This window comes from Sceloporus occidentalis, unplaced genomic scaffold, assembly GCF_023333645.1.
Source record: "Sceloporus occidentalis isolate IW3139 unplaced genomic scaffold, rSceOcc1.0.p SCAF_27, whole genome shotgun sequence".
Classification (NCBI taxonomy): Eukaryota; Metazoa; Chordata; class Lepidosauria; order Squamata; family Phrynosomatidae; genus Sceloporus; species Sceloporus occidentalis.
The window spans coordinates 4564635-4586751 of record NW_028317007.1 but is presented as its reverse complement, the minus strand read 5'-3'; the positions used below and the strand labels follow the sequence as shown (position 1 = coordinate 4586751).

The 22117-nt window shown below is 37.1% G+C and overlaps 1 protein-coding gene across 1 annotated transcript in view; it reads left to right on the top strand.

Annotated features, from left to right (window-relative positions):
* LOC149299871 (TBC1 domain family member 4-like) overlaps nucleotides 1–11865 on the top strand; it is a 77167-nt gene extending 65302 nt beyond the window's left edge. The window contains exons 11-19 of the mRNA XM_089485828.1: nucleotides 2138–2298; nucleotides 3281–3490; nucleotides 5308–5463; nucleotides 5728–5886; nucleotides 6293–6537; nucleotides 7603–7762; nucleotides 10462–10631; nucleotides 10990–11163; nucleotides 11632–11865. Coding sequence (XP_089341954.1) covers nucleotides 2138–2298; nucleotides 3281–3490; nucleotides 5308–5463; nucleotides 5728–5886; nucleotides 6293–6537; nucleotides 7603–7762; nucleotides 10462–10631; nucleotides 10990–11163; nucleotides 11632–11865 — 1669 coding nt within the window. The remainder of the gene's footprint in view (nucleotides 1–2137; nucleotides 2299–3280; nucleotides 3491–5307; nucleotides 5464–5727; nucleotides 5887–6292; nucleotides 6538–7602; nucleotides 7763–10461; nucleotides 10632–10989; nucleotides 11164–11631) is intronic.
* Nucleotides 11866–22117: the final 10252 nt, after the last annotated feature.

Sequence of the window (22117 nt, the reverse complement as noted above, 5' to 3'; positions counted from 1 at the left end):
TACATATACACGTTCATGCTCACATATACATATTCATGCTCACACATACACATTCATGCTCACCCACAAACATTTACATATACATCCTCACACACACTTGCATATACACGTCCATGCTCATATATACACCAATGCTTACACATAAACATGTAGGCTTACATGTTTCATTTTCAAATGCTCACATTTAATTGATCATTAGATCAATTACCTATCAGTTAAATATCTATACTCAACTAGGTGTATGCATTGTCCTGGAGTTATATATAATGGTTAATATGCTTTCTTTTTTCCCAAAAAATAAAGTTGTTTATCAGATATTTATTTAGGCTGTCGTCTGCTAGGAGAAGAATTACATATTTATTTTCACCTGTGGAGATTGTGCTGCCTTTCAGCAGTTCACAGTGTGTAGCTGGACAGAGTCATCAATCTCAGATGTTTTGTCAAAGAGCATCTGGTCACTGAGCTATAAAGTGTGGCCTGCTTTGATAACATAATTATTTTACATTATCCACTGTAAACAATGCATTATTTTGTACTATATTGTTAAAGAGAAAGAGGTTTTTCAGTCTGTTATATAACAGAACACATTATGGAAATTCATTGAACTTAACATGTAAACCAAATCTTGAAATGTATCCAAGGTAAAGCAAAAATCACCTCTATATAGTGTTTTAATAAGTGCAAAACCATTTATGTAAAAATTGGTTCTTTGGGTTTTTTTTGCTTCGTTTTCGCCAATGGCCCTATTCATATAGTTATTCAGTTATAAAACATCTCTGATTTCATGTTTTTTAAAAAATAACAAAGCATCGGATCTGTAGAAGAACTGAAAGTTTTATACTAGAGCCTGTATTTTTCAATTAGAAATTTCAATTAGACATACGTGAGTGGCTTCTCAGAACAATTGTTCAGAACAGCTTGTGTATGCAGTTGAATGGGAATATAAACCTAGGCTATGAATAAGGTCATTCATAATAGCATGGTTTGATATTTTATGGATTGCTAGGTACATTTTGCCACTGCTACTTTTATGTTTTTCTCTACATGGAGCCAATTAATCCAGCAATCATATATGTACGGGGGTTATTTATGATTTTTCTAATAATATTCAGTGTTTTAGGGCCCGCGTAGTGCTAAATATTTAAGACTTTGATTATATAATCAAAGTACGGACACCAAAAGGTAGAGCCCCACCAGTTATAACCATCATTTTTCATAATTCCCTGACACTGCCGAGAATGAATGTTGTGCTTTAAGTATAGTCGACAATTTATATCTTGGGCAGCTCAGACATCGAGATGGTCCTGAAATGAAGCAGCGTTAAATATAATACGAACACATATGAAACATACATCGTGATGCACATTGTTTTTATTTGGATCCAACGTATGTGTTCTCGCCACCTATGTTATAGACATTAAGCCAGGAGACCTTTTGGGGCTTCCTTATCTTTCACAAGGCATCCCACATCAACGATGGGAGAATATACAAAAATGTTTTTTTTGTGAGGAATGGGGACTTTAAAAGAGGGGGCTATTGGACCTTTATTGTAAATGGGATTACTGACTATGGTGGTCCGTAGTGCTTACAAAATGACACAAGAATATTTTAGAATGACCTTCTAACTGTGGTAAAAAAAAATGATCATGCTGAAAGTTATGTTACAGCAACAAATATTTAACTGAGAGTACTTTTATTACAAATAGTATGGCTTTGGTTGGGTTTCATATGTGAAGAACACATAAAAAATAAATACATTCCAATTCTGTCTTAGTCAACATGACACTTGCCTGTACTCTTTGTTTCCGTTTGTGTTGGTGAAGGAAATAGTTAGTGTAAATATATGTAATGTGGAAATTTTATTTAAAAAAGCATGACTGCTTATCTGTTTATTCCATGCTTCTGAATTGGTAACTAACACTCAAGATGACTTGTACAATATTATAATTCCTTAATGGTGACCTTAATTGTGTGTTTCTTAAATGTGTAATTATATTCCTTTGGGAAAGGAATGGTTTGTTAAAATCAATACATCTTCTGGATGAGTGTGTTGTTAAAAGAGTAATTTCTTTTTTGTAGATAAAATGAATCTACCTGTTTAAAAAAAAAAATGTTTGTGATGAATTTTGTCTACCAGTGAATTTGAAGGCAGAAGGAGAACTCTGTCCACATGCAGTAACGACTCTCTAAATACGAGCGGGGTCACCGTTACCCCTCGCCGAGTATCGTGGAGGCAACGCATTTTTCTCAGGGTTGCATCGCCAATGATCAAATCTCCATCAGATATGCAAGATAAAGGTATGCCCATTAATATTTAATAATGATTACTTTTATCGTGCGTTTTAAAAGGTCTCTTATGCAAAAATGTTTTATTATAGTAAAAGGAAATTCTTCCTTTCAATGGCAAATCAGTTAAAACATTACAGATAGCTGCTTATTTCTATTTGCATTTTGCATTACATTTTAAATATAGAGCACCAGCGGATTCTGTAGCATAATGCATAGGTTGAATTTTTTGGTGTTCTCTATTTCAAGTAGCTTCAAGAATAGATTTTTCATATTGTACTGGAACAATTTACACATGAGGTGAATCTCTCAATAGCATTTTTTATAAATATATAACTCAAGATAAGAGCACATTTTGTCGAAACTAAGAGTAAACACACTAATAGGCTGTTATCTTGCAATTTACATTTGTGGTTTTGAGGGGTGTTCTTTGCAGTGTTCAACAAAAGTGAACATAACCTAAATGTAGTAGTATTGGTGTTTTGATCCATATATTTACCATCCACATTCTAAACTCCTAAAATGCCCCAATTTCTTAAACCGTTTCATATATATATATATATATATATATATATATATATATTTCACGAAACATTACATGGAATAACTTGTCTCAGTGTTCTTGTTTTGTTCCTGTTTGAAGTAGTGGCCTTTGTTGCCAATTTAAACAGAAGTATTTATTCAAGACATTCAAAGCATTTTATCTGCTCTGAAGCTGGTACGTTGAACAGTGAAGGTGTAGATCTTAGTGCTACAGACTGACGGCGGCAGGTTAGGTCTTTATAGGAAACTGAGTAAAGGGGGAAAAACAAGGAGAACAGTCTAAAGTTGTATTTCAAACAAAAAGTAAACTATCCTGCTTTATACTGAAAACCTAAAAATCAGGAAGTTTGCTGTAGTTCCACATTTCTACAGAGAAGTACCAGAGCAGGCAAGGTAGCAGTGCTTTGCTTCATGTAAACAATGATTGACGTATTAACGCCTGTTTCTTTAGAACGGCTAGATGGAAACGAGTTGCTGCCTTTATCTCCTCTTCCTACTACAATGGAAGAGGACCCCTTAGCGTCTCTTCTTCAAGAAGAAGACTCTTCTGTTGAGTCAAATGGGAAGAAAAATTCCGAGGATCTTCAAAGACTATGGAGGAAAGCGATACATCAACAGATTTTGTTGCTAAGGATGGAGAAAGAGAACTTGAAGCTTGAAGGTGTGTGAATCATATTGTATACATAGAAATAAAAGATTTGTTATGGGGTTTGCATAACCTTTGGGGTTATTAATGTCTGTAGATTATTTCTCACCTCAGAACAACATATGTTTCTCTAACTGGAGTGAAATTTCTCTGACTTATTCCATAGAGCAGGAATAGGCAGCAGGTACACCACGAGCTAGAGAAGTTAGTCCAGAGCCTTTTTGGTCGCTTGCCCATAAAGCACTATATTAATTGTACAAATGTACAACTTTTTGATATTGATTTGGCCCCTTTAAGGACTCATTTATTCGTATTTAATACTTTATTTCAGAATTGAATTTTCATTGAATTCATTCCTGTTTCTTTCCTATTATCATTAACGGAGTGGTTCCTGCACACACCACGTATTCACTTCGACTATATTTGTTTCCTCATGTTTGGAAATGTACTTGATTACTGTGTTTGTATTCACCACTGATTTGAGCTTAGTCACAATGGGCCGGATTCATTGCCAGAGATACATTTATCACCAGTTATTGAACACTAACACATCGTAATGGAAAAAAGAAAATACTTGATATCTCAATTAACCTCTGCCAGTTTATCTTTGTTTTTATCTCTTTTTGCTCCATTGCAGGATATGTGAAGATCTATATTCAATTACATTTGATAGATTAACTTTTATAAATGAATCCAACCCAGTATTTGCAGTTACTGTAAAAACATCTACATATAACACTAAACATGTCAACCAAAAAAATACATTAGAAGGTGGGACCATGGCAAACAAAGTGATATATGTAGTTTATCATATTGTAATTCTGTGTGAAATGTAATATTTAACATATTTGGTACCACAATAAAGGTAACATGTAGAATAAGTAGCTTGGATTTTTTTAGTATTCTTAAAATTGGATCTAATTTACAGTTTGAGTGTAGTTCCACCCAGTGGCCAGATAGTGGAAATTCAAGCTGTGCACTTTTTTGTGTCTGTTTACAAAGTTACTCCGAAGCTAGTGGTTTATTCACTAAAGGGAGAGTTCTCAGGTGAGTTTGCAGAAGAGTTGCGGTTTCATCTCCCTGTATTCACTTTTCATTATGAGCTTGCCCCTATATAATGCATAATTTAATGGGTGAAGAGACGTTGAGTAGTCTCTTCATAGTGAAGTCAAGTAACTGAAACCAGAACTCTTCTGCCAACTCTCCCTTTAGTGAATAATCTCAGTTGACTTTAACAGGTATGAAGTGCAACTTGTGATATTAGGTCTAATTCATACAATGTTCCTTATGTTTTGTGCCACCATGGAGCTTCAGTTCTGTCCCTGGTGTCTTTTTTTAGAAGGTAAGTTGAATTAAATCATAAAAGCAGAAATAATCTTAAAATATTAGAAATATATTGCATGGTAATGGTTACAGTGTGCCAGTTATATAAGTTTATTATTGTATTATTATTTTTTTATCATTCAATTGTTATTGTCACTTTTTACCGATGACACTTTTAGAAAAGATTTTACATACCTGCTGATGCCTTCACAAACATCATTTGATACGGGCCTGTAACATTTTAGTAATTTTAGTGTGTCTGAACACTATCCATCAGAGTAACACAGAATAGATATATGCGTTACCATTACCTTTATGTAAACATTAAATGTTTATATGATGCAATTATTCAAACTTTTACATTAAGTGTACATGCAAAAAGTTATATATTTATGGACCTGTTGATGTAAAGGTGTTTATATCTTATCGTGTAATGATGCAATGGTTTATATGTGTAAAATGTGAAATAAATAAATTTTACTAATAGCTAATTTAAATTATATCTCCAGCCAGCAGAGATGAGCTGCAATCAAGAAAAGTGAAACTGGATTATGAAGAGGTTGGAGCTTGTCAAAAAGAAGTCTTAAATTTGTGGGATAAGAAGTTAAACTGCAGAACAAAAATCCGCTTTGACTTGGAGGAGATTTATGCCACCCTAAAAGAAGGTACTTGTGCTTGTTATTTATTAACACCTTAGTATTTCATACAGTTTTCACTTACGCAGTAGCTGAATTTATGTAGTTTAGCCAAGTTCATGTTAGGTAGCGCCAGAGATTTTTTTGTTGTTGTTATGTTAATATTAATCAATTTCAGTTAAACCAGGATAATTAACACATATATAATATATATATATATATATATATATATATATATATATATATATATAGTGGTTTTATTTATTTAGATCTTGATTTTGTCCCCCTGGTTAGGTGTCCCTAAAAGCAAGCGGGGAGAGATCTGGCAATTCCTTTCTGTGCAGTATCGTCTGCGACATCGACTTCCTAGCAAACAGCAGCCATCAGAACTTTCATACAGTGAACTTCTGAAACAACTTACAGCCCAACAACATGCCATTCTTGTCGATCTGGGTAAAGTATTATTTATAGCAAAAATAGGTTTTTATAAACTGTTTTGCATTATTATATGCTGGCGGAACTTCATGATCAATCATGATATTGCTATTTTTTTCTTGTGAAGGAAAGAGGTTCTACCCCAAACACAAATCAAATTCAACCATAAACTACACAGTGTTATTTTCAAACAAATATTTTTTTTGTTTGTTAATAAGATAAATGTTATGTGAAGCAGTCCAGACATTCATATATTCATATTGCTTGTAAATGTGACCCAAAAAACTAAATACTCTTAGTTTGGATTTTTTTTTAAACTATTGATATGCAGTGCTTAAATTACCACATTAGGATAAGAACCTATGCATGAAGGGTTCAATGTAGTGTTAGAAGTGCCTGTTTAACATGCTTTCTTTTTATTCAGGGCGGACATTCCCAACCCACCCATACTTCTCTACACAGTTGGGAGCCGGACAGTTGTCCCTGTATAATCTTCTCAAAGCGTATTCACTGTTAGACCAAGAAGTTGGCTACTGTCAGGGAATCAGCTTCGTGGCCGGGGTGCTTCTACTGCATATGAGCGAGCAACAAGCTTTTGAAATGCTCAAGTTCCTTATGTACGACCTTGGTTTCCGCAAGCAGTACCGGCCAGATATGATATCACTACAGGTATGTAAACAGTGTTATGCTTTTACTAAGCTCGTTCAGATTAATAATAATTTAAATTACATAGAGGGAGTCAACACCACAAAGCAGGAGAGTACTGTATTTGCTTGATTATAAGACAAGGTTTTTTTAAGAGCAAATGCTCTGAAAAATAACCACCGTCTTATAGTCAAGGTTGTTTTCTAATCAGACCTCAAATAGAGCTCTGACTACAAGACTAAGATCCAGATCCCCCGCAGCGCTGCAAGGGACCTGGATCCTCCTCTCCAGCAGCCGGTGGAGGTCTGTGCAATGCGCATAGACAACCTCCGCTGCTGCCGGCACTTTTGCCAGGGCTTCTATGACGGAGCCCCAGCGTCACATGACCTTCCGGTGATCATTCATAGAAGCCCAGACTGAAGTGCCGGCAGCAGCGGAGGTTGTCCTCCACCAGCTGCTTCCACTACACACCAAGGAATCTGAAGCACGGGGAGTCTAGGAAAACACTGGTAAGTCGTGGGAGGGTAAGAGTGGCACATGGGGGTGGGGTTATAAGGGCTTTCTAGAGGCAGAGTGGCATATAGGGAGTTAAAAGGAATATCAGGGAGGCAGAGTGGCATATAGGGGGTTAAAAGAAAAATATCAGGGAGGCAGAGTGGCATATAGGGGGTTAAAAGGAATATCAGGGAGGCAGACTGGCATATAGGGAGTTAAAAGGAATATCAGGGAGGCAAAGTGGCATATAGGGGGTTAAAAAGAATTTCAGGGAGGCAGAGGGGCATTATAGGGGATATAGGGCATATGTCTTTCTTGTGGTATGACACAAAGTAAACTATAGGCTTTAGAGATTTGTTACTTTATTAAGCAAGAAGAATGTGGTTTATTCAGTAAATAGTACGTTTGATCACGATGAAACAGTTAATCTCGACAAATTCAGTGTGCATTATGAAGGGCCTCTCCTGGCAGCTTTTCCTTGGAAGGGGGTGAGTGCCAACACCGCATAATGCGTAGTTCATGAAGGGAGATGATATTCGTCACTCCCGGGTTTATAAACCAAACATCATTAAACCAGCAATTTTATTGTTCTAGATTCAAATGTACCAGCTTTCCCGGCTTCTCCACGACTACCACAGAGATCTCTATAATCATCTGGAAGAGAACGAGATCAGTCCCAGTCTCTACGCAGCACCCTGGTTTTTAACACTATTTGCCTCACAGTTCCCTCTCGGCTTTGTTGCCAGAGTCTTTGGTAGGATATCGGGTCAAATTATGTTATTTTTAATTGAAATAATTTTTACACCTTTGCAGGTTAACTAGATTATATCCAATACAGAGCAAAGGAAAATATGCATACGCTCAAGGGGGAGTTGGCATGAGGGCTATTATTTCACTATTCATTATAGTCTCCAGCAAGGAGGGCTGAGCTGGCCCTGTATGATGCCTAATTGAATGGGTGACGAGTCTTTGGAGAGATCTCACTATGCATTATACAGGGCTGGACAAGTAATTTCTTAGAGATGGCCCTCAAGGAGTTGAAACCACAGCTCTCCCACCAACTTACTTACCAATTCTCATTTTAGTGAATACACCCCACTGAATACATTAGCTACAGTATTTAATGGCGTGTCCTATAGTGTGTTTAAACTAATATGATCTTGAGAATACTTTGTGAAGTTCTTTGCACACGTTTATTATTTTCAAATAATTAACTATATAGAATAATTTCATATTAACCCTTGGCGTGTCCGTATAGTGAGCGATAGATTGCAATGGATTGCCTGTGGCAAGAAAAAGTTTTTTGTTTTTTTTCACAAATACATCCTCTAGTTTGTTAGGGTTCATGATGTGGATCAGCGCTTTAATCAGTAATGTAGTAACACAACTGGATATTAAGTGTTCTCACGCATGCCTTTGTTGTACTTTCCTTTTTCAGACCATGATAACGTTCTAAATTTGCCTTCCATTTTGTTTGCCTTATAAAAGCCTGTGAAAATGACCCTACTAAGTGATGCATTACACATGGTAGTCATGGTAGTCAGAAGGCTTTAAACACAGATAGTGAAGATTATAGTGAAGATTTTTCTCTTCATGACCTCGTTATACATAGTTCTCCAGTAGCCGATATGTTTCATTTTTTTAAAGTTTTTTTTTTTTTTTTTTTAAATAAGGCAGGGGCGTCCAACATGAGACCTCGAGGTGCGGCCCGCGTAAGATCGGCAGCCAGGGCAACCGATCTTACACGAGCCGCACCTCAAGCCCTGCTACTTACTTGTGGGAGGGTCTTCTGGACAGCACAGAGGAAGCGGAGTTCACGTGACATCCTACTTCCTCTGTGCTTTAGCAGAGAAGGCAGAGGGAGGCCGCGCCCCCTGCTGAAGTCTGTGAGCGGCATCGAAGGGAGATGCAGTGCAGGTAAGGGGGTGGGGAGGGTGTTTGAATGAGTGTGTGTGATTGAGGGAATGAATCTGTGAATTAATGATTATATGAATAAATGAGTGTGTGTGTGTGTGTGTGTGATAGAATGGATGTGTAAGTGCTGGAACCTAGGCATGATGGGACTGTGATTGCTGTTAGCAATCACACTCCTATCATGCCAAGTCAGCCAGTACATGCTGAAACCTGGCCAGCTGCCCCCCTTGTGTAGTGATGCTGCCAGCAGTATGGGGTCTGCACTTACAGCCACCCTGTACCAGCATGTACTGGCTGACTTGGCATGATAGGAGTGTGATTGCTAACAGCAATCACAGTCCCATAATGCCTAGGTTCCAGCATTTACTGGATGGATGTGTAAGTGCTGGAACCTAGGCATGATGGGACTGTGACTACTGTTAGCAATCACACTCCTATCATGCCAAGTCAGCCAGTACATGCTGAAACCTAGCTAGCTGCCCCCCTTGTGTAGTGATACTGCCAGCAGTATGGGGTCTGCACATCACTTACAGCCACCCTGTACCAGCATGTACTGGCTGACTTGGCATGATAGGAGTGTGATTGCTAACAGCAATCACAGCGAGCACAGTCCCATCATGCCTAGGTACCAGCATTTACTGGTTGCCTGGGTATGATAGGAGTGTGATTGCTGTTAGCAATCACACTCCTATCATGCCAAGTCATATTGCTAATTTTGTCCAATTGTGTGTTACCTACTTTTATTAAACATGTGAGTTTTTATTATTATTTTTAAAGGTGGGGGTCATTTTCAGTTTTGGCTAAGTGAACCCTGAATGTTTTGGTCCAGAATTTTCATTTTAGTTCATCCCTAGAATAAATCTAGGGAATCCTGAATTTGTAGTCGCAAAACTTTCAAGGCCCAGAAATCAGTGAGAGGAAGAGTAAAGGTTTTGTGTCATTTTACTTTATTTTAATCTGCATATTTTATTAAAGGCCATATTTTTTGTCACAGTGAAAAATGAGTGCGGCCCGCGCACGTATACAATTCTGATGAAGTGGCCCACTGCAGAAAAAACTTGGACACCCCTGGATTATGCCCTTTGTACATGCGCCCCTTTTTCTTTGATTTTTTTACAGATATGATTCAATATGAAAATTTAATTTGTTGAATTAGTTGAAAAAAAATTGTTGGGTAAAAATCATGTTTTTTGGGGGGGGTGAGGGGGTGGGGGGCCCTTAACAGATTCTCGCACCCGGGCCCTGAGGCGTCTAGTTACGCCCCTGGTCACCTCTAACCTATTTATATATATATATATATATATATATATCCTTGTTTATTTTTACTATGCTGCCCATTTGTGCGGTGATTTTAGTTTGATTCTTCATATAGGCTTTCTTATGTAGTGTATACGGGTTGCTATAAGCTCTTCTGTGTGAACGGACATAGATATTGATGGATGTTGCTTATATTATTAAAATAACTATAGCAGCGGCTATATGCACGCCATTCTGATTTCTTGGAGTGCTATATTTACAATTTACCCCCATTTCCACCAGATATCATTTTTGTACAAGGAACTGAAGTCATCTTCAAAGTAGCCCTTGGTCTCCTCAGTAATAGTGAAGAACGGATAATGGCCTGTGACAGCTTTGAAAGCATAGTGGATTTCCTTAAGATCAGTATACCTGATATGACAAATGCAACAATGGAAAGAATAATTACACAGGTAATCTGGCTCAATTTTTTATCGTCTTGGGGAGATTGCTTGCACATTTTGTATCTTTAATCTTAATGGCCAGTACTTCGCTATTACAGAACATATTTATTCTCCTTTTTTTCTGTATTGATCTAATCGTACACCACAAACTGGTAGATGGGTTTAGAAGGAAATCAGAAGCTGTTGAATGTAAGAAAAGTTATTTTTTAACACTACTTAGTAGGAACTTGGGGAACTTTAAGATGGTGATTGAGGAAGACTAGGCTGGCAAGCAGTATTGTGTGCAGGTACCTTTTGCTCAACTTGTGGTGTTGCTGCTTCTACAGTTTTGTATATTGGAAAACCAAGCTTGTCCTTTCAATAACAGGTTTTTGAGGTGGACATTTCCAAACAGCTCCATGCATATGAGGTTGAGTACCATGTGCTTAATGATGAGATGCTGGAAGCGTCTAATCCTTGTGACACAGAATCTTTCCAAAAGCTTGAAAAGGCCAACAACCAGCTAAAGAGGCAGAACATGGACTTACTGGAGAAGTTGCAGGTAAAGGACTACAGGACAGTGTAAAAAAAAACATAAACTGGGTACTAGAAAAAAAAAGAATACTTATTCTAATGACAGAAAAGCAGGCAAACTTGTCACTTTCAACCACGAAGGTTTCATAAGAGCTAATCCATCTTCTCTCTCATCCCAGGTAGTAATATAAATGTGTGTTCAGCAATTTTGAAGAAAAATACTCTGATCTTGGTATTGGTGAAATTTTTGTTTTGTATAGAGTCCTTACACCAGGCAGGTTTTAATATAAAGGAATTCAAGACAAATTAAATCAATAAGTAAAGTTTTAAAAAAAGTACTAATGGAGTAATGTTAATAAAGCTATAGACACTTGAAGTGTGGCAAAGGTGTGATACCAACATTTTTGGTGCCTTAAATTCCTCTTCAGTATCATGTTAAGTGTTTTTTTTTCCCCATCTCAACATAGCTATCTGTTTTTGTTTCTTTTCATGACAGGTAGCTCATACTAAGATCCAGAACCTGGAATCCAACGTAGAAAACATTATTTCCAGAGAAAGCAAAATGCGAAATCAAATCCGGTCTCTGGAGCAAGAGAAAGCGGGCTATCAAAAGATTGTTGAACACATGAGAAAATACGTTCCTGATCACGTACTGACTGACTGCGAACTTTTACTTAAAGATGTCAGTTGTAGCCCAAATAACAAAACAAAACCAGGAAATAAGCAATAAGTAAAAGTCTAGAACTCTTTGGATGCGTAAAGCGAACCAAAATTGACGTAGGCTACAAGTTCTTTCAAGGAGCCGAGTGACAGTAGTGTCTGGCGTCTGCAGTGTAGCTACTCATGGTGGAGAACGTGGCCTCGTATTAGATTCACACGCAGCAAACCTTACCTGTGAGAAGGAGAATTTCCTACATTATCTTGATATGCAACTTCCATGCATTTGCTACTATATAGTAACTATAATCGAAACCTAAAAGGGAAATGCATTTTTCTACTGTAATAATGTGTACATTCTCGAGAAGTAACTTCACTGGAATTTACCTTTAAGAGCCATTTTCTCCTCATTCTGTCTTTGTAAAGTAATCATATATAGAGAGAGAGAAATTTTACTTGAATATTGAATGTAGTTTTCCAAAGAACAACATGTTTCACATGTATTTGAAAAACCTGTATGAGATATTTTTGTTGCCTGTGATTTGATTCTACTGACATCGATACATTTGCGTTTCTTTGTTTCACAAGCACTACGTGATGTGTATAAGGTGAGAAAATGAACCAGTAGTTTTCTGGATAAGTTATGCTTGAACCTGAAGTAAAATATTCAATTTGTATTCTCCTTAGTCCAAAGCAAAAAACAAAAAAATACCTTCTTCAGCCTAAAGCAAAAAAAAATCAGGTCCTCGAATTTTTTTTTTTTTTTCATGGAACAGATTCCAAATGGGAGAAAAAATGACACTCAATGTTTTCTAAGGATGCATTTGTACACTTGTATAATTAATTGTAATTTTGTTTTTATTAAGTCACTCTTAAAGTTGGGCTGCTTTACCCAGAATGCTGTTGACATGCCATGGATCATATTAGTGGATAAACTTTTAATTATCGTCAGTCAATTCCGCTGATATTTAGCAAGGTGTTAGGCTATAAGAGTTCCTTATCATTAATTATTGCTCGGAAAATTAATATAAATTGTGTGATTAAAATGGGGCACGCTATTCTGTCAAAAGGGCTACAAAAGTTATTGATAATGTTGTTTTTAAGCACTGATAAAAATAATTTAACAGAACTGTGAGATTTATATATATATATATATATATATATATATATATATATATATATATATATATATATATATATAGCATGGATCATTTCACATTTGCGTATTCAGTAATAGAGAAAGATAGAAAATAGAACCATAAGGGTTTTTTTGGAGAGGCGTTAACAGAGTTTGGTTTTATTATATTTGTAGCCTAACATTTCATTTTTTTTTTTTACTTAAAAATTAAATCCTATATTACAGAAATGGCAAAGGAGTCAGAAATGACTTGAATCGTGCACATTATATTGAAAAATATATGTAGGTTAATTAACACGTTATGTTACAAGATTGTTTAGTAATCTGCCATTCAATGTCATGTTTGAGTACTGTGTATAATGTGTATGTTACAATGAATCGGAGAGTGAATACAGAAACCTTGGAATAAACCCAAAAGTGCATCTAATAAATTAGGAACGAAGTCTAAACCAAAAGTTACAGAATGCCTAGGCACCTCCGAATGTGCTGAATTTCAGACTTTTAAAACTAAATACAACATTAGAAGTATGATTCCTAGTAAGTCATCTTGTTTATAATGTAACAAGATGGTCACGTGACTCAAAAGCAGACCATAAATGAAGAAGGAAAGAATAAAATGGCAGATCTGTCAAGGTCTGTTTTGCTTAAGTGGAACAGCACCTTTACATTTTCAAGGATTCATATAGCAAAAAAATACTTCCTTTTTATTTAAAAAAATTTAAATAATAAATTGAATTTGGAATAAAGCAAAAATAAAAGCAAGCTGGAAAGTGATTCCTTTAGATGGAGACAAAAGGGACGTGTATTCACTGTGGCTCTGATTGCCACTATCAGTAATTCTTGGCTTAGGACTTCTCATCGGCAATTGATTCTGACCAAAAACAATCTTATACTACTGACCACAAGGTGTCCCTGTACAAAAATAGGAGAGAAGATGCATTCTGTTTAAATGCAAACATACTATTTCCCCAAAAATTTTCTTAAGGCTTAAAAAAAAGGCTATATATTTGAGTTTGTTAAGTATTGCTATTTGTTTCTGCTTATTTAGCCTTTCTAGGGGTATGAAACACACGGGCGTGCATTATCCTCTATAACTGATAAGGCTGATTAATAGGTCAAGAATCACAGTTATCTTGTCTCTGTATTTTGCATTGAAATGTTCACTACGGGTTTTATTAAATGTGGCATCGGAAAATTGGTAAATCACAATTACTTTGTATGACACATTTACTGGTGTTTCAAGCATATGATCACAATATATATAATACTTGTGCCAAATCTGGGGTCTGTGGGGCTTATATGCTGAATGGAATTGCTGTGTTTTGCTTCCTATGCAATGATTCACTGAACACACCAGTCCCTCCACTAAAAAATAATAAAAAGAACTTTTGAAATCCATGATTTTGATGTGACAGCTGTTATATACAAAACAGTACTTACACCTTAGCTTATTGTAAAGTATTTAATTTGTGTGCATATTTCCTATATTTATTTTTTCCTAATTCGGTTCATTATTCGTATTATTTATTGTTGTTATTTATAGAGTTGTAGTGTGATGAACATCAAAGTGTTCTTTACCAACACAAAAAGTACTCCTTGCAGATTATCTGCAGGGAATTCTGTTTTGTGTGTGCTGTTTGATAAATAGAACCTCTAGTCTGACCATTCTTCCTGATGTAGAAACTCAGACCTTCCCCATTCTTTCTCCATGTGCTTTCATTTGTAGCAACAGATATGGGACAGTCTTCATTGTATTGCTTTTAGACTGCATCAGTCCCAAAAGTCCTTCTAGAATATCCTTATCTTTTCACTAGATGGCTTCACCAGGTTCCAGTCAAATTTGGTTTTAAAAAATGGTTTCTTTAGGTGGGTTCCTGGTGGGTTATCCAGCTGTGTCTTACGTACATTTCACAGTTACATTATTAAGGGTTTTTTTTTATATAAAAGTAGTATATACATTACATAACATTATGCAAGCGTAGGTACAAAAGTGTTTGAATGACAATGTGCTGCACACATACTTTTTACAGTAGTGATCATCTATAATTTGTTAACCATTTCTGCCACTAGGCATCACTGCTTAATCAACTATGGATAGATTAGATTGACATTGCCCGGGCAAGTTGACTTTGCAGAAGGTGGCATGGAGCATCTCTAGGTTAGGGTCCAGTCACCACGGTAACCATTGGATTGTTCCTATCACAGTATACACACTCCGCCATTGCCAACACAGATCTCCTCCTCCCTCGATACTTCCTTGTGTCACCTTGTGTGACCGCTCAATTTGCACGTCTCCAAATCCAACCCTACCTAAAATGTTCATTCACTTTGAATTATACAAAATAAAAATGATGTCTTCTTTCGTACCAATAGGTGGTGATCTAGACCTTTATAGCATTTGTATTCTCTCAGTGATTTCAGCGCAGATGGCCCTTATTGCTGTTAAGCCAGTTCATCATACATCTACATCTAAAAAAAAGACATTTACTCATTTAATCGACCTATCCTTCTATGAGTGTGTGACTTTTCCAAGTAACTATCCCTGAAAGCCGTTACACATGTGTAGCTTTTACCGAGTCAGCACAATGCAATTTTTATTAATAGGACATTTTCTGTTTGTGTATTGCGCATGCAGGAGTGTGAATATCATAGCAACGTGCTAATTAGCCCTGCGTTAGAGACCACTCGCTCATCAGCATTACAAAGCAGCCCTCTGCCACAACACACCTGTGGTGCTTGCTGTACCATACAGACTGTAAAGTTAATGAGCTATAAAATGTTTCAGAGACATTTATTTAAGTAGAAGACAGCTCTGTGAATATTCAGAGATCGGAATAACTAACGAAAATTGTATTTCCACAAAACACAGATAAAAAGAACAATGCAACATTTATTTTGTTCTCTTAGCCAGCATTGGAGGGATTCTCACTCAACCAAAAAGCTATTTGCTCTAATTAGTTGTGCCTCTTATGCGGCCATTATAATGAAGAACTACAGTGTGTGGTATTCTTTCTCAATTACATATCCCTTCCAAGAGAGGTAAATCGAGACTCCGAAAGCAAACATTTCAATAGGAGATTAATATGATTTACTTCTGCTCTTGTATGATGCACCTATGATTTTGGAGTAATTGTGGAGCCCAGGAAATGGCCTATCTGTATCAATAAAAATATTTGCTTCTTTACCCAGAACAGAATTTTTACTAGACTTGTGCATTCGTATTCGGACTAACATGAAAACGAACACCAAGGGTGCGTTTTCGTTGTTCAACCTGAATACCGAAGAAACGAACATGGTGGCGGCAAAACGTACACGAAGACACACAACACGTTTACTAATCTCCCTGGTCCCTTCCCCATCTATTCTGGAACATACCCAGTGGAAAGTTTATATTACAATAATCAAAGCAGCCCACTAATATATATATATATATATATATATATAAATATGAAGTGTCCAGCTGTACAGCTGCAATGGAAAATATGCAGGCGATTGGCAGCACCAACCACTCATATACTGTTAAGTCACTCAATTCCAAAATACCTTCTCAGTCACTTTCTTGTTGTGTGGATCCCACTGGTGGTTTGGTTGATTCTTTCTCTTGGCTTTCTCCTTAACGTTTTATAACACCATTACCTCAGTGTTGGTACAGGCTTAAAGATGCTACAACTTTAATTTGTAAATTAATAATGTTTTGTTTTTTTTCCCGATTATTATATTTTCCCACTTCTTCTGGCAGCACTATTGCCCACGCTTAAAGTCCAATTCATTCATTAAAACTCCCCATTTGATTCCCGAAAGTAAACCAATGTAATGTTAATCATTACCAAACAATCCAATGAACAAATTAAGTGCAAAGCAGGAGGGAATTTAACATCAGGACTTTTACATTCTATATCCTCAACAGTTCTATCTAACATTCTTCTTATTTTCGTAAGACATCACCCATTTGGCTAATTTCACCAGGACATCTTACCCTGTTGCAGACTTTTGTATTGACTGCGGAAAGATATCATTAAATTTACTAGGAGCATGAGCAGGTTTGATTTTTTTTTGGACCAGAAAATACAAAAGGAAGAACTCACACAACAGTCTATAAGATATTAACTTATTTATTATTAACTAATTAAGGGATAAGCCACTGAAAACATAGAAGTTGTTTATTGGGGAAGTTGAAATCAGGGAAGAAATAGTCCCCTGTGACGAGAGGAGCGAAGTTTTGGTCGTTGGAATCCAATTGGAGCTGGTACAGCAGGACTGGTGGCTTCCTTGGAGACTGGAGGAATAAAAGGAATGTTCCGGGCCGGCAAAGCTTTGGTCGCTGATATCCAATGGGAGCCGGTCTCACAGAAATGGCAGATTTCTTCTCTCTTTGCTCCTCATACAGAAGCCTCAGGTGTTCTTCTAGTCCTGAGTATGATTTCTCCATGTCTCCAAGGTCTTTCTGCAAAGCTTCCATTCCAGTTTTTTTCGCATTAACCTCCTCCTGCAGCCAACATGCTACTTTAAATAATTCTGCAATCTCCTTCTCTTTCCTGAGAAGGCAGGCATTCACTCTGTCAATCTCATTTTTTAGCTGTTCTGGATCGAGAGTGGGCTCCTCCTCTTCAACTAGTTCAAAAAACAATTGTTGGACTATAACTTGGCTGCCCACCTCGGTCTGGCACTGTGGACAAGTCTGTCTTGGAGCGGAGTGAAATCACTGCCTTACACAGTCCCTATTGAAAAGGTGCCCGCAGCAAAGGGCTGTCACATTACAGGTGTTATTGAGAGGGACACGACGGGCATGGCTGCGTTTCACTCAACCTCTCTGGATGCTGTCACCTCTGTAGCACAAGGATGAATGTCTACAGGCAACTTTTTTCTTCCTGCTGAGAGTGTTCTGATTGTGCTTACCATGATTAGGATGTAAACACTGCTTATAAGATGCAATTCAGCATATTTCCCTTTCTTTTTTTATTATAAATAATGCTGCTAGTGTTGTACTCATATTACTGCAGAAAAAAAGAGGACCTTTCTGAATAATAATCTTTAAAAATAAATAAAAAACACTAGCTGACATTGACAGGCTTGCTTTAATGCAATTAATAGCAGAAATATAATCCAAACACTATGTCATTAAGATATTAGGACTACACAAATTTCATATAACATCAGACACTAGATATAGGAAAAAAACATAAAAAATGGACTGGCAGGTAATTTTTCTTTCTACTTTTTTTCTGTCTAATGGTTCTACAGCAATCTAGGACATAAATAAATAAATGTATGTAAATGTAAGATGGCTGAGTGGTCCCTTTAAATTTACATGGGGTCCCTTTGCAAATGCCTCTGTGGGACAATAAACTGCCCTTTTTATGTCCCTATGTAATTCCTTCAACAAGTACTGATAAAAGTGACGAAAAATAGTGTTGAATATAAAAACCACAGCTCTATAAGTATAACCTCTATGAAAAAAGACCCGCTAACATTAAATAAATTCTTATTTTTGTAGGAAATTAAAAATAGCATTTAATACTATATAAGTGTAACCCTTTTTTATCTTGCTCTGCTGCCAGGCTGGTAGTTACATATTTCAGTGATGCTGGTGACAGGAAACCTGAGCCTCCGTAAGTGCTGGGAGATCGGGACATCTTTCTTTACACAGTGCCTCCACTCAGTGATTTGTACTATGTTGAGTAGGGGAACCCACCCACTGAGAAATGGCCCCTTTCACACAAGAAAATAATACACACAACTGAAATGCAAATTATTTATAGAATATATTGAAATAAACAGGTATAAGTGGGTGCACAGTCCTGAGAATATATATAACAGATAACTGATTAATTTGCAACAACAGCTCCCCCACTCCAAATGTAGGTGTTCTTCCCACCCAGATGTCCCAGTGTTGGTGCACTGTTGGGGCCCTTGATGCAGGTAGCGCTACCCGGTGAGACAAGGATATATATGTTGATATATATATATATTAGTGAAGTACCTCTCCTTAGTGTCTTCAGACAGCTCTGGTATGCTGCCCCTTTAATCTCCTGGCTGAGAGTAATAACTGTCTTCCCACACAGATGTCTGTTTTCACCTCACTGGGTGCAGGACTTGGACGCTCTGGGTACTTGCAGTCTCTCACACTCACTCAGGAAGCATACAACACCATGCTGTATTCTCTGCACACTTGTACTTCACTTCAGTGTACTGCTTGGATGTCAGCAGTACACACACACTAAAGGCAGCAGGTTTACTTCAGGCCTGTTTACAGGGAGGGCAGTCTATCTCGCTTCCTTTTTCACTCCCCTGCTTAGCTCTGTTCTTCCAGAAGCTTCTTCCTAGATCCTATCCTCTTATAGGCTGAGAAACATTTCTCTAGCTCAGGAAGACTGACATATGTCCCAAAGAGATACGGATTGGCTCACAGGAGACAAGTGACCTGGTGCTGAAAGAAAAGGTCAGTATCCATGACAACCCAGCTGCAATGTTATTAGACAGAATGACCTGCACTGGGTTACATAAGAAATTATACAGAAAGTGATTTAAGCGTCATACAAATGCTGTGTTTAATTTAGACACTTTATACATTATCTTTATTACTTTATTATATTACCTATTGCAATTTTAAACAAAATCATATGATCAGCTACCTTTATATGAAAAACTTCACATAGCATTAACACCGGGACTCCTGTTGGCACAGGAAGGGTTTAGTTTGCGAGTCCAATCGGTTAGAATCCACATATCTGGGGACAAGGACTATACCTGAACGAGAGATTATGATGTCAAGAGAGCGATGAGATTGTATTTTCAGAACATTAGAATAGTAATTGAGATAAATCACTACATGTGAAAAGTTATTTGTGATCATTATGATTTCCAAAGTACCAGTAATAGAAAAAATGCATACTTGGAACTTCACGAAAACAAGACAAGTTTTGTTGAGGATGAAATCTACCGTGCCGTCATCATTTTGAGAAATAATTATTATGCCTGGCAACTTTCCAGTGAGGCTACCCTGCCTCATAAAAGTTCCAAAATTCTTGAATAAAGGATCAGCCTGGGTCAGCCCACTCACAGAAGTGGGAACTTGGCGTGGTCATGTAACATGATGTTGCATGACACTGCTGCTGTTTTCACAGTGTGTGCCAGAAGCTAGAAAGAAGCCTCCAGGAAGTTAAAGGGGAAGGAAGGAGTGAGAGAGAGGATAAAAGAGATAGGTAGGGAGTGGGAATGTACCTGCTTCTGAGGGAGTGTCTTTGTGTTAGGGAGAAGAGCTAGCCACACACAGTGCCAGGACTAGCCACTCAAAAAGCATGGTTAGCTGGTCTAGAGGCAGAGTTAACTGCGGACAAGCAGCTTTTCACCCAGAGAGTTACCAGGTATGGTGATTAGTCTCCACTAACGTGAGCACTGGCCCACATAGACCATCTGTAGGATGTTTATACTTTCTTTAGGCTTATCTAGACCTAATGCTTATTAAGATACAAAACATATTATGTTTTACACCAAGTACCATGTGTCTCACCTGTGGGTAGAAAGGTAGCCCAAAATGACACTCTAGTATTAGAGTAGTAGTGGGATATTCCAAGCCTTGATTATTTGATTTGTTACTTAATTGAATCATTTATCCTTTGCACATGGTTATAGCTGAAATTCTACTGCACATGGACTCTTCTAATTAAAGATCATACCTGGGTCCTTATTATAACCATCAATTTTATATCAGCACATGGCAAAATGCAATTACAGTATTGTGTTAATTGTTGAAAGGTGATATTAAGGATATATGTTTGGAGTCTTCTCCTACTAGATGTACTTAGTTGGAACAAAGCTTTCAGAAAGCATACATGTGGTTTTAAGTGATATATGAACCGACACATAATACCAAAACATTCAAAACACAACATATATGAATAATAATTAAATACACAAAACAACTTTAATTTGGAAAAACAGGCTGTGGTATTTTATTTAGCTTACATTATATTTACCAATTAAACAATTACTTAATAACATATACCAACAAATTGCATACATATTAAAACTCTTGGCCCAAACCCAGAGTGAAACAAACTTTAAATACTTCCAGGCCCTCCGCCCTTAAGCCAGAAGGCCCACTAAACCACCAGTTCACCCTTTCTTTCTTGTTTTTTTTTAATTTTTTTATTAAAAAGGGCAACCTTAACCCAATAAAAGCCAGATAATTTTAATATAAACATTTCTTTGGTGGGAGGTTGGTCGCCTAAAAAGGCGGAAGGCGCAAGGCGGGCAAAAAAAGAAAACGCGGGCAGTATTTTTTTTGGCTGAACTTTTCACCCTAACCTGCTCTACCTCCCTGAACTTTATTTGACCCCCTATCCCCACAACCACATGCAGCCCTGACTGCTAAATTGAGCCAGGACTATCCAGAACACTTGTAAAATTCTATTGAATCTAATTCTGTATCGATTAAGACTTTTAACAAACCTACCTAGTCCTGAGTATCACAGAGCTCTGAAGCAATACAACTCACAGATATATGAAGTGTCCATTCTGTACAGCTGCAATGGAAAATATGCAGGCTATCAGCAGCACCAACCACTGAGATACTGGTGGTTTGGTTGATTGTTTCTCTTGGCTTTCTCCTTAACGTTTTATAACACCATAACATCAGTGTTGGCACAGGCTTAAAGATGCTACAACTTTAATTTGTAAATTAATAATGTTGTTTTATTTTAGATTATTATATTTTCCCACCTCTTTTGGCAGCACTATTGTTAACACTTAAAATCCAATTCATTTATTAAAACTCCCCGTTTGGTACCAGAAAGTAAATCAAAGTAATGTTAATCTTTACCAAACAATCAAATTAATAGATTAAGTGCAAAGCAGGAGTAGGGGAGGGCTGGCAGCCTAAGGCCTGGGGGGCAAGTCTAGTCAAGTGGCCCATTGCGCCACCGAATCAGCCCACTATACATGCCCATCTTTTCCTGATTTTCTAACGCATATTGATGTAATGTGATGGGACTGGGAGTAAAAAAAATGATGTTTAATACATTAAAAAACAGCTAATCTTTGTAACAAAATAAAATTTAAATATGGAAAAATTGGACCCTAGGCATTTCCTTGGGCCCCTGCCTGTAATTATCCCCAGAGTCCCTTTGTCCCTCATTCACTAAGCCACACCTTTGTTTTACTTAGATCAAATAAACAACACATGTAA